Here is a 15,878-nt window from a genome sequence, read left to right as displayed (position 1 = left end):
AATGCTGCTCTATTACCAGAATGGGAAAAAAAATCTATCAGCACTGTAAGAAATACTGTAATTGAGTTAAAACACTAAAATGTATGCCCTTGTTCGCATTTTCCAAAGATGTGCGCACGTGCAGAGGGCCGGATTGGACTCTTATACGGGCTGATTCTGGTCCCTGGGCCTTTTGTTTGAGACCTCTGGTTTAGAGTTACTGACAGCTGACCTTTACCTAAGATGTAGTTATATTGAGTGACATTTTTCCAACAGTGGGTAGATGAGCTATAATTGGCCTCACCTGTAATAATACACCAGATGATTTGAAATATCAACTGGACTTTTATGAAGAGGAGAAATTCTGTCTTCAATAAAGACACACTCACGCACAGTAAAAGCACGCTGCGGTCCAGTGATTGGACCAGACTGCATATAAAAAGAAGTGATGTAGCCTCCGGGTCTGATAAGTGAAGCAAATGCCTAAGTGCCTTTGGATCTGCATTCCTCCTAATGACAGGCAAAGGATGGAGCGGTTAGCACTGCCGCCTCACAGCAAGAAGGTCCCAAGTTTGATTCCACTGGTCGACCGGGTCATTTCTATGTGCTTAGATGTTCTTCCTGTTTCTGCGTGATTCCCTTTAGTTTCCTCACATGTATGTTAGGTTAACTGGTGAATCTTAATCAGCTGTAGGTGTGAATAATTCCTTTTTCTGTGTTAAACCTTTGATGAACTGGTGACCTAAGAGCTGAGAGTGGTCTCCTGGAAGATCTCATCATACTAAGAGATCTTTGAGATTCAACAGGGTTTGATTATTTAAGACTTTGTATATGATAAGAAGGATTCTAAATTCAATCCTGGATTTAACAGGGAGCCAGTGAAACTGGGCAAAACAGTGCAGATGAAAGAAAGCAGTCTTACATACTTGTTATATATGTATTGAATGACATCTCCTGATTACTGGAGGCAAAGGTAATGCTATCCATAGCAAGCATCTTATTACATACACCATATTTCTAAGGTTTTAGGGCCAAATATAATGACCTCACTCTTGTCTGAACTGTAAAGGTGGTTAGCGCTGTTGCCTCACAGTAAGAAGGTACTGGGTTCAAATCCACCATCTGGCCGGGGCCTTCCTACGTCAAGTTGTCTGTGCTCTGGCTTCCTCACCCAGTTCAAAGACATGCAGTTTGTAGGATTAGGTTAACTGGTGGTTCTAAATTACCTACAGGTGTGAATGGCTGTCTGTCTCTCTGTGACAGCCCTACAGGCAGTGTATCCTGCTTCTTACTCCATGGCAGCTGGGGCTGACTTCAACAATGCACGAAATTAGAGCTCACCCAGGCCTTTAAGAAATGCCTTTAGTTTAACCAACTGATTTGAGTGACTGCATGGATAAATAAAGCTGGGATTCATCTGATTAGCCATGAAAATGGATGTTGTGTTTTGTAATACTACCACTTAAGAGAAGTGTGTACAATATAAAAATTAAAGGTCCCGGCACAGAACCCTGAGGAACTCCATGACTCGCTGTGTGAGAAAGATTCCTCATTTACATCCACAAACTGGTATCAAATGCTGTACTGAGGTCCAGCAGAAGAACACAAATGAATTTACCATCAGAGAGTATGAGGAGGGTCCATTAGTACCCTTCAGTTGTGCTTCCCTCAGTGTTAAAACAGCAACACTGTGGGAAATGCTTAATGAAAATACAGATTAAATAAACCAAAAAAAAAGAGTGATTCAAAAAATAAAATCACAGGAAGATTTAGTTCAGTTGTTATAGGATTACGGATGTAAATAAGCTGTTTTACTAAAATCTTGTTTGTACACTTGGCATACTAATGTTCTTGAACATGTGTTGTCCCCATTACTTACAAGAAAATGAAAATTGGAACCAGATAATCGGTTGGATTAAAATACAAGCTAACATCCACTTTAAAAAGATCAACATATTCACAATAAGTCTCGTGATTTTGCCACAGTGTTTTTTCTTATTGAAGTTCTCAAGTACAATATACATTTGTAACATAGGCATGTAACAGAATATAAGGATTAAATAGAATATATCAATTTCTCTACAGGCATAAACCCTCTATTGAGCTAGCAGCTACAGACAGATAAAACATTAACTCTTCAGATTAACTGAGAAGGAAAAAAATGCTGATTGTAATGTTGAATGTCGAGGTAGACAGAATATTTTCTGCCATGCTGATGACACCGGTGCCCTCCATCCCCTGGCTCCTCCATGGGATGTCTTGGCCTCATTTGTCTCCTCTCGTGTATCCTCTGTTCTTTAATGTCTTCTTTTAGAAGCCTTTTGATATTGCTAGAGTACCAATTCCTTCTGTGAAGCACTGCTTCAGCCAGTCTGTGGTAACCTGTCATAGATCCAGTTTAAGAACCCATCACCAATCCATTATCTGTAGTCCATGTGTACCTGTGGATGTCCTACATACAAGGTGCAATCAAAAAAAATCTGAGCTTGTGCCTGTTGAGAAAGAATCGACTGAGACATTGATTATGTGAATGTGAACGGGTGATTAAATTAACTTTTGTGAGTCAGGGGTCATTGATATTTTTGTATCCACGTGCAGGTGCACATTTATGCTGTGAAACAGGCACAGTGTCTCAGAGTCTGCAAGCAGATCTATCAACAGACTCCAGAATGAGCCAAAATCTGTCTCGCAGATCATCGATTTTAGTTGGCTGTTTTGCTTTGCCTTAACAACTAAACAGGTTGTTTTTGCAGGAGAAGAACCTAAAGTGCCAAAGCATGAAGTGCAGAACAAAGAGCATGCTTTGCATTGTTTTCTTCAACATTCAGTGTGTGCACTGTGAATTCATCCACAGTGTCAAACTGTCAATGAGGTCTGCAGCAACGTCCTGAGGGAGAAGATTCAACCAACACAAACTTTGGCACGACGGCAGCTCGGTGGTTCGTGGTGACATTGCACAGGTTCTTTGGCCACACTGACACACCCACTACCCACCCTATGCCTCGTGTTGTTGCTGAACAAGTAAGTCCCTACAAGCTGTTTGCTTAGATCATCCTTGCTCACAAAATGAGCTTCATATTAAGCAACAGCTGTTATTTGGAAGCTGTGGATGAGATGCAGCCTGTCGTAAAGACTACTTTACTTTTAAAGATTTTATAGATACCGTCTCTAAACTTTCTGATTGCACCTTGTACACATGTGTTTGTGTGTGTGGCTCAGCTCCTGACAGCCAGCATGGAGTTGATCTCCCAGATGAGGTTGCGGAGTTGGTCCATGATCTGTTTCAGGTGCTGGTTCTTCTGCTTCAGCTTCTGTAGGAAAAACATAGAAAAGAGATGGGAAAAAGCATGTTTTAGATACAAAAGCAATAAAAACTACAAATGTGAGAGCAGTTTGGTTACTGAAAAAAAAAAAAAAGGGCCTGCTTAAACAGTGTAAAACCAACAAAGCAATTATATACACACACAAATAATTACAGATTTGTTTGCAGCTACTACCCACAACAACACAAACGCTGATTCATACCATTTACTATAACACTGTAAATCCTTGTAACATAAATTACTTAACAAACGCTACTGAAGAAAAATAAATTCCAGATGTGATCTCGCTCCTAATGACGCTGCCACTTTGCCGCTCCCATTAGAAAACAAGCAGGTTCTAACCACAAAGTCTGGCTCGACAAATATTTTCAAAATTAGTATTAGTCAGTTATTCTGAAGGCAAATAAAATGTTAAAATACGCACACACACAACTTTTGACTGGGAAAGGCTTTTAGTGGGGACACTGCTGATACTTGGGCTGGTGTCAAAAATCACTGCCAGATTTGGGAGTGGTTTAGAAAAACGTCACGGTAAAAGGCGCAGGATTACGTCACTTATTCCTCCGTTCTACAGGGCTCAATTGTTCCTACAAAATGAGTCACATGGTGGCAATGTGCAGCTTGTTCCTTAATTAAGATAAACAACCCGCTTTAACCCTCGAGGGGCTTAGTTTGTATTTAACTGGTTCCTCCAAAAATCTGCACCGTAAGACACAAGCAGGTTGCGGATATAATTTTTTTAAGCACGCCATGCTTCGGTAAACTCAAAATAACATTATCAATAATTTAAATGGTAGAAAGTGAATTTCCAATATTTTATTCATTTTTCAATGAAATAAAGTGTTTTGTTTCTTCAAACTTGGCCTCTGACAAACAAAAGTACAGCTGAGTGCTTTTCTGGTTGTTTGTGTGTGGTGAAACCCTAGAGGGTTAATTCGAGTCAATCGTTCATCCACCATCCTGCTGCTATAAATGATCGGCAAAATAAAAAATGTGCATTTCTCTGCAGCTGAAGATTGTCTCCAACAATGAACCATTTAATCCCAGTCTGTCATAAACTACGGAGCCCCCACCTTTTGGTTAAAAATGATCCTTGCTGTACTTAAACATTTTGGTGGTTTTAATCTTATTGCTAAGAAAAACAGTGCCAATATCTAGCAGGCATCACGTTTACCTTGTTCAACATCTTACTTTACTGTATTAATTTTATCCCACAACTTAGACATTCACATTACTCACACTCTCATTACACATACATATAGGATCTTGGGGGTGGGCACGATACACGGAGTCCAAAGTACCATCAGGGTGTACACCCCACCCCTGGCATCGTTGCCCACCTCTCAATTTTAAATACACGTAGACATTGAGGGCTAGCAGGAGGGACCATGCGCTTACCTGCTGCTCTCTGGCAGGTAGCTCCAAGCCCTCCTGGGTTTTAAATGCACCTTAGAACACACATGCATCAACATTACAATGAGCGGGTGGAGGGAGGTTCGGAGTCTTCTCTCACCCCCGTTCTCTGCGACCTGCTGGAGCAGGGGGGCTAGGACTAGGAGGAGGAGTTGGCCGTCCGACTGCGGTCTGGAGTGTGGAGCCTTCCTGCTGCTGCGGAGTCGGGGCGGTCTGCCTCCCCCCACCGCAGGGAAAAGGGAAACACCACCTGGGTCTGGGTGCAGTTCCCCCCTCCAGGGGCGGGGGCACCTAGACCCGGTTTGTAGAGTACGCTTGGGGAGTGTGATCGTGTGTACAACGTCTCTTTATGTCTGTCTCCACGTTGGTTGAGTGTGGAGTAAGTGCATATGAGAGCATGAGGGTGGGAATGGATGTTTGTATCTGTGTGTGCCTGTATGTCTGTGTCTATATGTCAGGTTGGGTGTCAGGCGCCACCTCTCTGGGGACATCTCAGGCCCTCCAAGGTTTGGAGGCCTATCTCCCCCTACCACCACTTCCCCTGCCAGTGGCGGACCCCCTCAGACATCGGTGCGTTGGTGGTTCTTTGTGTCCGGGGATGGGCGTCCAGGTACACACCGGCTCACTCCTTGGCGGCCGCTTATCGGGGCCTGGAGCCTGGGGCTCGCTCGGGCCACTTCGGAGGTGGGGTGCCCCCGGCCTCTCGGCCTGGGGCTCGGTCACTCAGGCGCAGCTGGCTGCCGGCGGAGCTCACGGGCGCGTCACTGCAACTCCCCCTGGCTTCTGCTCCGCGGCTGCTGAGTGAGCCCTCATCTGGGACTCTCCTCAGCTCTTTCCGGGACAGTGGCGCAGCTGCCCCTCTGTTGGTCTTCCTTGGTCTCTTGTGTTCTGGGGGCCTCTGGATGTCTGGAGTTTTGATCTCCTCCACACCTGCTTCACGCCCTGGAGGACGGGGCTGTGGCCCCCCCACACCCTCTAGCAGATTATTACATGAAGGAACCTTTTAAAAAAACAAAAAACAAACGCGTCCATGCTCACAGGTGTACACACGGGTGATCACACCCACAAACTACACCCTTTTTGGCTCCTACCTCAAAGCACACTGTGTTCTGTTGATCTTATGTGCTGCACAATAATGTTTAACATTTAGTATTTACTGTCATATTCCCATATATCATTGTGATGTTGTTTATTCTATTACTCTTGTTCTCTTCTGCTTGCTTTCTTTTTTCTTTCTCAGCAGGTGATCCAGGTGATTGATATATGCATTTTTTTTTCTCTGCCCGTTCTGTTGGTTTTTGTCTTTTGCCCTTCTCCCCTGTCCCTCTTCTCAGCTGTTTCTCTTTCCCTCTTTCTTTCTCCCCTTCTTTCCCCCAGTCAAGTCTGTCCCGTATTCAGTAAGTGAAAATAAAATAAACAATAAAAGGTGAATCAAATGGACCATTACGGCAAGGCTGGGATGGTCAGTTTGGTAAAGTAAATCCGTTGGGCATCTTTCTTTGCCTTTAGACAACAATTCTGATGGCAAAAGAGCCAAACGGGACAGGCCAAAAAAAAAAAAAAAAAAAAAAAAAAAAGGGCAGGGTTGTCTGGTTCTGTGGCGTATGAGCCAACATAACTCTGTGATGATTAAATGACAACAAATAACCGCAAAGTTGTTTTTATAAATACTTTTAATTACATTATACATGTTTGGACAGCTATTTTCAAGGGGTAACTATCTGCAGTACAGACTTTGATGGAGTGGAAATATTCTCACACTTTCAGTCCAAGCTTCTTCTCTTTTTTTTTACATGCTTGTATTTATTAGCCTCTTTAGTTGACACAGAGACATATGCAGTTTTCACCTTCACTTTTTCCATCCAAACTTCAGCTGAAAACGTGCTGTAATTGGTTTGCCTCAATGCTATGTTGTTCACTTGCACACAGATTTTCCATACGCATGCCTAGTTATTTGTGAATATCTGACCTATAACAAACAGCTGTTGGCTGGCTGCTTAGTTCTGCCTCAGATGAGAGCAACCTCTTTGCCACAGTCGACATACAAATAAATAAACCGTTTATTTATCAGGCTTTTAAACAACATCGAGCTCGTTATACAGTCGTTAGGATGACTTGTGTCATGCATCAGTTTGAAATGTCATCTTGTGACCTTATTATCCCCCGTTGTTGTGATTAAACCTGTATTTGTGACTCTCTTTGCTTGTGTGTGCGCTTGTCTGCAACAGGTGTTGATACATATTAACAATATTTCAGGATATTTGTCCAGCCTGGCGCGATGCATTGTGCATAATATTGTCTCAGCTTGACACTGTATTATAAATGAACACAGTTCATAAAGAAAAAAAAAAAAAAAAACAAAAAAAAAAACAAAACTTTACTGTATTAACATGCTCACATTTACTAATTAGCATCAGTTCCTTTGTGAAGCTGAGTGGTGTAGGTAATCAACATCTGATTGTGAGAATTCGTCCTGGATTGTGGAGAAAAATCAGCACTAAATGCAACTGCCTGTTTCCTGAGCTGCGCAGAATAAGAAGCTTGTTTTTCACCTGAAAAGCTGTTAAGTCACTACAACTCCACACTATACGGTGTAGTCTGTGGAAACAGAAGAGCTGTGTAGGTGCTGCTCTCTCTAATTCAGACTTTAGATGTACAGCTGCTCAAGTGGTGATTATAACTGTCAGCTGAACAATTCATAATCAACCGCATTAAGTGAAGAATTGAATAAAATACATTAGGAAATGTAAGGTTAGTAGCTGATGTCAAAAAACATATTCAAAATACAAACTGCCCATTGCTTAGACCAGGGGTAGGCAACGCCAGGCCTCGAGTGCCGGTGTCCTGGAGGTTTTAGATGTGTCCATGATACATCACAGCTGATTTAAAGGGCTAAATGACTCCTCAGCATTTCTTGAAGTTCTCCAGAGGCCTGGTAATGAACTAATCATTTGATTCAGGTGTGTTAACCCAGGGTGTGATCTAAAACCTCCAGGACACCGGCACTCGAGGCCTGGAGTTGCCTACCCCTGGCTTAGACCCAGCAGGGCGTCGGTTTAAGCCGAGTGAGCTACCGGGCTGAAAATATACTGGCAGAAAACCTAAGAAAAAATCAAAACTCACAAAATGTCACTTTCATTGAGTGAAACTAAGACTGTGGTCAAGATGAAATCAACAAATAATTCAACAACCATGTAACGGAAGCGAATTCACAAACCAACTTATGTTTAGGACAGGGGTGTCCAACTCCAGGCCTCAAGGGCCGGAGTCCTGCAGGTTTTAGATCTCACCCTGGGTCAAACACACCTGAATCAAATGATTAGTTCATTACCAGGCCTCTAGAGAACTTCAAGACATGTTGAGGAGGTAATTTAGCCATTTAAATCATTTATCTCACTGGCTTGATCTAGAACTCAAATACTCAAAAGGTTTCAACAAAGCTGTGAGGCTGAAAAATGAAGCCAAAAAGTGCAGTCTCTGTAACGGCTGGCTCCAGTCCTCACAGACTCCCATGTTAAAGCTTCCAGCAGTAATGCCATTTCATTTTTGACTTTCTGCTTTTCTTCAGATTAGTTTCCTGTCAGAGGCCAGACTGGAAAATGAACACAGGGTTGGACCATCAGGGGTGGACAAATATTAATAATATTCCCAAGGGGCTACAAGGGAAACTGGGACTCTTGCGGAGGGCCATCCCAACGAACTAAATTCATCTTAATATTAATTTTTATCTCTTTATCTTTTTCTGAACTGCTACTGGTAAATGTTGGAATTAGACCCCAGTTGAGGTCCCTTGAGGAAATTAGCTGCAGAGCGTTGTGGATGGACAGAACATATGAAATGTGTTTTGTTTTCCTCTTTCTGAAATGTGTATGGCAGGAGGCTTAATAAAAGCTTCAAAGCCTCATTTAACTCCAGGTATTTCTCTCGCACACAATAAACAAAGTTTCCTCACCTGCCTGCTGACATCTCTCCCAAACACTCCCTGCTTCAGCTCACTTCATCAATCCTCGCCCCACTAATCGCTAAACTAACACACGCATCTGGCCTGTTTCGGGAGGGTACCGGTACATCACAGAGCAGCAAACAACACAATCTCCCAGTTAGTCACTCAGGGTTTTGTTCGCTGATTGCCTCTAAATGCCGCACCAAGATCTCTAAGTCAACAGCTGCCATGGACTGAAGTGCCTCATTGCCCAAGCTTTATACATAAACAAATAATAGCTCCTGAGCTGCTGTTGCTGGAGAGCCAGAAGAATAAAAGTGAGTACAGCTGCCAAATGTGCCTTTTGAAAAAATAACTCTGCCATTTGGAGGTTTGGGCAAATCAAGCAGCAGCAGTACATCACAGCGACTCGCTCAGCCGCTTCTCCTCTGATAGATATCCAGAGTGAGTGAGGGGGAGAGGAAGAGGAGAGCTCCTTCACTCAGGAGCTACTGTATCTGCAGTGCAGTGAAATCTATTAAGATTAAATCCATCTCACTCTCTCGCTAACACTCCTTTAGCCATGACTAATTACCAGCCATTTTTGCAGCGCAGATAACACCTTGAGCAATCGATTTCACACAGCTCTTTTAATATCAACTGTTTAGCTGATTGTCCTTGAAGATATTCCACAGTGGAACATTTGGAAGCCTTCCAGTCTTTCTCCCCCTCACTCTTCCCCTCTCTCTGGGGGGCTCTAAAAGCATCTCAAGCTCTCTTACTCCATCCTACCTTCTATCTCTCCAACTTACACTTTGAGTCTTAAGTGTGTGTGTGTGTGTGTGAGAAGATGGCAGTGAGTGTGTATTAAAAGGGATATGCCTCATTAATCTGACAAGCAAGTCTTGAAATAACTCGGTCATTTACGTATTAATGAGCTCCCCTTTTTTTTAAAAAAAAAGTGAAACACTTTTTGCTCCATGAAGCTTCAAAAAAAGGAGCTGCACTCAGAAATATGTTTTTCATCTTGCTTTTTAAGAATAAAACAGCCACATATGGCTTCAAAGATGCATTTTTTGTCTTCACTTTTGAATACAGACTCTTCCACAAAATTGTGCCCTATGCTTTTTTTGAAAGCAGGCAATAAAATTATACATTTTTCACAGTGGAAATAAGACTATAGAGGCAGCAAAGCCTTCACAGCACATTTATTATAAAAGGCTCGCTGGCATATCTTGATATATGAATAACAAGACTGCTATTATCACAGTAATGATTCGGCAACCTCAGGGAGATATAATTCCATTCATAACCTCATAATTAGCGGAATTCTAATCCTTCACACCTATAATGCAATATTTGGAGAAAGGGTTTACAATAGAGAACAAAGAACTCTGAACTGTCTCCTCTTTGTCTGAATTACCAGGCGTTTTGCACACACTTCAGGAATCCAGCAAATACGCTCCCTCGTTTCTCTATGTTCGGACCCACAATAATGTTCTGATGTCCTTTCAATCCACAGCAAGAGCACTGACAGGCCATCGCCCACTGCAGGGTGGCCAGTCAACAACTCATGTCTGTCTGAGTCCTGTCTCCGAGGGCCTCCTGCAGACTGGGAGACTTCCTACCTGCTTCGTATAACCTGGAAACGCTGGTAGTAGTCTGCGGTAGAGCTTAAAATCAGAATCAGAATCAGAATCAGAATACTTTATTGATCCCTGGGGGAAATTATTTTTTGTTACAGTGCTCCATTTTAAACCAACATTAAGACAAGACAGACAATACGCTAACTAAGAATAGTACAATATATACATATATATACATACATACATACATAAGTCACTTATAAATAAATATTTGGAAAAGAAAGAAACATAAAAGAACAGCGACCTGAGATAGAAACTGTGATTGGCACGCCCAGAAGAGAAGCAGCGAGATGAGGGGAGTGAAAATAATGGTCCAGAACAAGTGTTTAGGTTGTGATGTGTGTGTGTGTGTGTGTGTACATGGAAAGGGTGGGAGGATAAGGGTGTGTTTGTGTGCATCAGTCTCTGTCGTGCAGGTGATTTATCCACAGTTTTTACTTTGGACGTTAAAAATCAGAATCAAGACATCTGTGGTTTGCAGAAATCAATGATTCAAAAGGAGAACGCAAGTCACGCTGTTACGTTAAAAAAAAAAGGCTTTTACTTTATCTGCTGTGCGGACAGAAAGCCACTGCAGCCGCGATCACCGTTTATCACAGAAGCTCGGTGCTGTTTGCAGGTTCTGTATTTGAACATAATAACACTGCAGCCAAAGCCATGTAACAACCGCCTCATCTTACTGCATATAAAGGGGAATATGGCAGAGGTTGACAGGTTTTAGATTTGGAAAAAGAGTGAATCAATACTCAGCAAAGGTCAAATAAATATGATTTTTATAGAGAGAATAAAGTCAGGTCAGTGCATCGCTAGTATGGGTACCCAACTGAGTGAATTTGTTAGTGTGTGTGTGTGTGTGTGTGTGTGTGTGTGTGTGTGTGTGTGTGTGTGTGTGTGTGTGTGTGTGTGTGTGTGTGTGTGGAATCTGAGAGTAGGAAGAGAAGGTCATGCTAATGTCCAACTGCAGGACGCTCTCAGGTGCACTTGCAGAACATCTGGGCAGAGGACAGGCCGGGTTGAGATGTGTTTTTCAAAGCACAGGCAAGTTGCACGCAGAATGAGCCTTGTAAACAAGTCACATGGACTCACAGAGCTGTTTATCGGACACAGTTTTGGGAACACATCATCTAAAGAGATTAAACATTTTGGCAGCAGTGGGAGAAATCCAATTCCCATCCCTGTAACCTCCACTAAGTATGAAAGACATGTCAGAGTACCTGTCTGTGTTGTACTTTACCTCTGATTTATACACAGTAATAGCAAATTTCTATTTAAAAAAAGAAGAGGAAAAAAACATGCTTATGAAGACGGAGAAACCAGAGCCAAAGAGCAGCGTGACCTTTTTTTTTAATCTTACTTTTAAAAAAAACACGTTATTTTGAAGAAGACAGAACATGCAGCAGAACAAATGAGTAATAAAACCAAAAGAAAGAACAAAAGCAATATTGTATTATATATAATATTAAAGAGTACGACTTTGTGTGTGCAGGAGTGATATATCTATAATGTAGGGGTGCAACGATATTCGTATCGATATTGAACCGTTCGATACAGTGCTTTCGGTTCGGTACGCATATGTATCGAACAATACAACATTTGTAATTTATTTTATCAACTTTCCTTCCGACGATGCTGTCTGTGTTGAGCGCTCAGTGAATCTGCGTTCGACTACTCCGCCTAGGCTGCACTGTCGAGCGCAGATCCACTGAGCGCTCAACACAGACAGCATAGTCAGGAGGAAGAGCGCAGGGCAAGCTAGCGAGACAGAAGTTAAGCTCTCCTTGCAACATTCAGATCTGGCGTTTGGAATTATTTTGGTTTTCATGTGACGTATGACCCTGAAGGTAAGCGAGTCATGGACTAAAGTAAAACAGTATGTTGGATGTGCCATGCAATGCTTAATTACATTGGTGTGAACTAGTGTGTTAGCGCAGTTAGCTCGTTAACGTGTTAGCTGTCTAGCCCCATGCACGGGGCGATCGGCGGTAGCTCGTTAACGGAGATTTGCCGTGTTGTGGCGTTAAGGTCATTTCAACGAGATTAACCTGAAAGCACTAGTGGGAACACAACGAATATGACTGCACATTTACGCCGACATCATCCTAGTGCAAAGACAAAAACAACAAGCATGCTACTAACTTTAGCCGAGTCATTTAGACAGCTGTTAGCACGTGATTCTCCTTATGCTGCTGAGAATATAGCCCAGAAGAAGCGGATAGTATAGCTTTTATTTTGGAAAGAGACATTTCTCTGTAATAAACTCTCTTTTCCAAAGATGAGTGATTCCTCAATCAGATACAGGGCTTGCAAAATCGCTAGCCCGACGTCCCGGAGCTAGCGATCTTTCCAGTCGGGCTACAAAAATCTCTCTGCCCTGCCCGTCGGGCTATTGTAGGAAAAATATATGTCAATGCTTTTGCATTCTTTCAGAAATGTAGCTGGGTAATTATGTCATTGGCATCGGTGAGCCACTGTCAATATGTGACATATTGAAATCGCGTTTGAATTTGCGCTTGTTTTTTTGCTTTCACTTTGCAATGACAGCACTGATCTGTGAGTGATGATAATTTGTGCACCAATTCCTCTGACATCGTCTTATTAATCGTTAGCTTACTATGCAAACATGACAAGTGAAATCTCCCGCAGCAAGCTTAAACATGTGAGAGGTTGATCGCGCAGAGAATCGCTGAGCTTATGTGAGTCCGTGTGTAAAAGTAGCAGTATATATATTTTAGTTCTGCTGAGCCAAATAAGACAGGTCGGGGTGAAGAAGTGACAGCCAAAGAAAAGCTTACCACAAAACGGAGAAGTTATGACAAATGAGACTATAAGGCAAAAAGAAAGTGCAGCTTTATGGTTTCATGGACAAAAGAATTTCTGTGGCTGCAATATGACGAGCTAAATAACCAGGGGTGCACATAAGTGGTCCGCAGGTGCGCATTCGCTGTCAAAATAAAAAACGCGCACAAGGGTTAGGGTTAAATTTAAAAACTTTACTTTTGAGTTAAAATATATATTTATAATTTTAATAAATGACAAATTAAAAAGGCATGAACATTTTTTTGTATCGAAAAAATATCGAACCGTGACACCAAAGTATCGAACCGAACCGAACCGTGAATTTTGTGTATCATTGCACCCCTACTATAATGTAGTATATTAACCTTTACAGGACTGAGTGGAGGATATATAATACTATAGATGTTTGCTATTAGGTGTTAGCTGAGCTGTTAAATCATTACACAGGTCATATTATTGTCTCTTTATGTTGTTTTGTGGGTTATTTCTGTTTATGTTGTGTTTTATTGCGTTTTCGCATTTTTCTATTTGCTGGCGTTTCGTTAAGTTCCAATGCGTTTGACCTCCCAGGGCTACTGTATAATACGCTCATGTTCCCTTCTATACTTCAGACACTTCATAAGATTCTCGTGTTGTTCTTTGATATGAAAGTGACACAGATAAGACGAGCAGCTACAGTATCTGTGTCACTGTACGCTGCTGCTCTGTAAAGAAAAGAAAACCATCCTATACATGCTCTGAGCCACACACTGATGAGATCCATCAGTATCTGTAGCTTTTATCCAGACAGTATCTGGTATCTTATTCACCATCAACTTAAAAAAAAACTACCAGTTTGGATCTCATGGAGAAAATGACCATTGATTATTCAGAGGTCGGCTGAATATGTCTGAAAATGATGAGATGTACAAATAAAGGACACGAAATGGAGAGTGGACACATGAGGTCTTGGTTACCGAGCCATATACCAGTTTGTTTAATGGATGAAGGATATTTCTCTGTCTCTTCCATCCCTGTCTGCCTTTCTCTGATTTCCTACATCACGCTCCCCATCCGCCCCACTCGTCCAAACTAGATCAAAGCTGCTGTCCCCGGTAGACAAGTGAAAGACAGAAGTAAAAGGGGAGGAAAAAAATGAATTTTTCATCGAAATCACTACATTAAAATTCAGTTCCACTGAAAGTTTGCCACAAGAGAAGCTCTAACGACTATATCTGTGTGTCATGTCAAGACAGATTCTGACTCAGGCCACCAAAGGACATTCCCTGACCTGAAATCCATTAGTGACAAATATATTCATACATTCACATCAGTGTAGGCCCACTGGAGATTGCTTTCGATTAAAGTGAATAGCTTTGCGCACCTTCAATACGGCATTCATCAACAGTCAGGCGCAACAACTCAGCACAAAACCTAAATCTGTAAACACTCGGGATTTGTCGAATGTAGGCCATCAAACAACAGGGCGTCTCCAGGGTTATCGAGCTTGATAATTGCCATCTCTATATGAATTAATTCTGCTGCATTATTTCTGTGTTAAAGCTGACTGGGGAGGGGTTATTTTTATCCCTTAGACATTACAGAAAAATCGAGCTAATCTGACAATTATATTACTGTGTGAATAGGATGAAGTATTCACCTGCTTTTTAACCATTTACCGTGTTTCATCTGCAATTAAAAACACGACCACCACACTTCTTTGAGCACATTAAAATCTCTTGTGGGCTTTTTGATGAAGGGCTGGAAAGAAAAGACTTCAATTAAAAAAAAATAATACTACACACACACACAGAGGAATGTAGCAAGTGAAGCAAAAACCTGCCTTCACTCAGGATTCTTCTGCTAATCCGGCCTGTCGCCGGCAACTCAAATCACAGCTTTTACTCCAATGGATCTGGCTGGGAATTACAAGTGTAAGTGTCTGTGAGTGAGGAGAAGGGATTAGAGAAGAGAAGAGAAGAGAAGATGGGAGACCTTTTTACCCTTTTTTAAACAGTCATATGAATGATTTTTCATGACATATGACCGCTTCTATATCATCATTTGCAACTATTACCATCCACACACTCAAAATCCTTTGATCTTTTTCATCATGCCTGACATCAGCCATTATAAATCATAAAATAAATTAAAACCTTCAAACACTGTCAGTCCAGCGAGAGAGCAGCAGGTATTCATGCTCTTACTCCTTCGAAAAAATAATGCAAAATCACTTTCTGGGGGTTGTTTTATTTGTTTGTTTGTTTAACCAGAACTGGATGATATTCTAATCATAATTTACTCCAAATATATGGTTTTCCACTTGGTTTAAAAAAAAGAGACTTGTGCTTCCCATCTGGTTGTGCTAACACTGTACTGAGCTTTCACTGCAGACAGGGCTCAGGCAGCTCCTCCACACACCATGAACCAAGCGAGGTAAAGACACAGAAAGGTTTTAATCAAGACTAAGGTGGTTTGGAAGAATCAGTCCAAATGGAGTTTGTGTCAAAGCAGCACTTCAGAACCAACAAACCTTGTGTTTGACTTAGATCAAAAAACATTCCTCAACAAAAGTGACATTAAATCTAAGCCAAAAGCAGGTATCCTTTTAGGGACCGACTATATAGCTAGGTATGCAGACAAGCATTTCTGAATGTACAACATGTTAACCCAGCAGCAGACGACACACTGTGTGACACTCCAGCCATCTAGAGTAAACTGAGGCTACAATTGACACAAGCCCACCCAAATTAGACAATAGAAGATTAGATAATTATTGCCTGGTCTGATGAGTCTCAATATCTGCTTTGTTCAGATCCC

General features: G+C 41.8%; 1 protein-coding gene across 2 annotated transcripts in view; it reads right to left on the bottom strand.

The window, feature by feature from the left end:
* Nucleotides 1-1,340: 1,340 nt before the first annotated feature.
* med30 (mediator complex subunit 30) overlaps nucleotides 1,341-15,878 on the bottom strand; it is a 51,781-nt gene continuing 37,243 nt past the window's right edge. The window contains exons 5-6 of one of the 2 annotated variants that reach the window (XM_080863759.1): nucleotides 3,207-3,290; nucleotides 1,341-2,361 (exon numbers count right to left, since the gene is read on the bottom strand). In XM_080863759.1, the coding sequence (XP_080719885.1) occupies nucleotides 2,290-2,361; nucleotides 3,207-3,290 (156 nt within the window). In that variant the 3' untranslated portion in view covers nucleotides 1,341-2,289. Of the gene's footprint in view, nucleotides 3,291-15,878 lie in introns of both variants that reach the window. The other variant, XM_080863758.1, reaches the window with a different exon arrangement.

This window comes from Rhamphochromis sp. 'chilingali', assembly GCF_963969265.1.
Source record: "Rhamphochromis sp. 'chilingali' genome assembly, chromosome: 17".
Classification (NCBI taxonomy): domain Eukaryota; kingdom Metazoa; phylum Chordata; class Actinopteri; order Cichliformes; family Cichlidae; genus Rhamphochromis; species Rhamphochromis sp. 'chilingali'.
The sequence above is the reverse complement of the archived record's forward strand: the minus strand, read 5'-3'. Positions and strand labels throughout refer to the sequence as shown.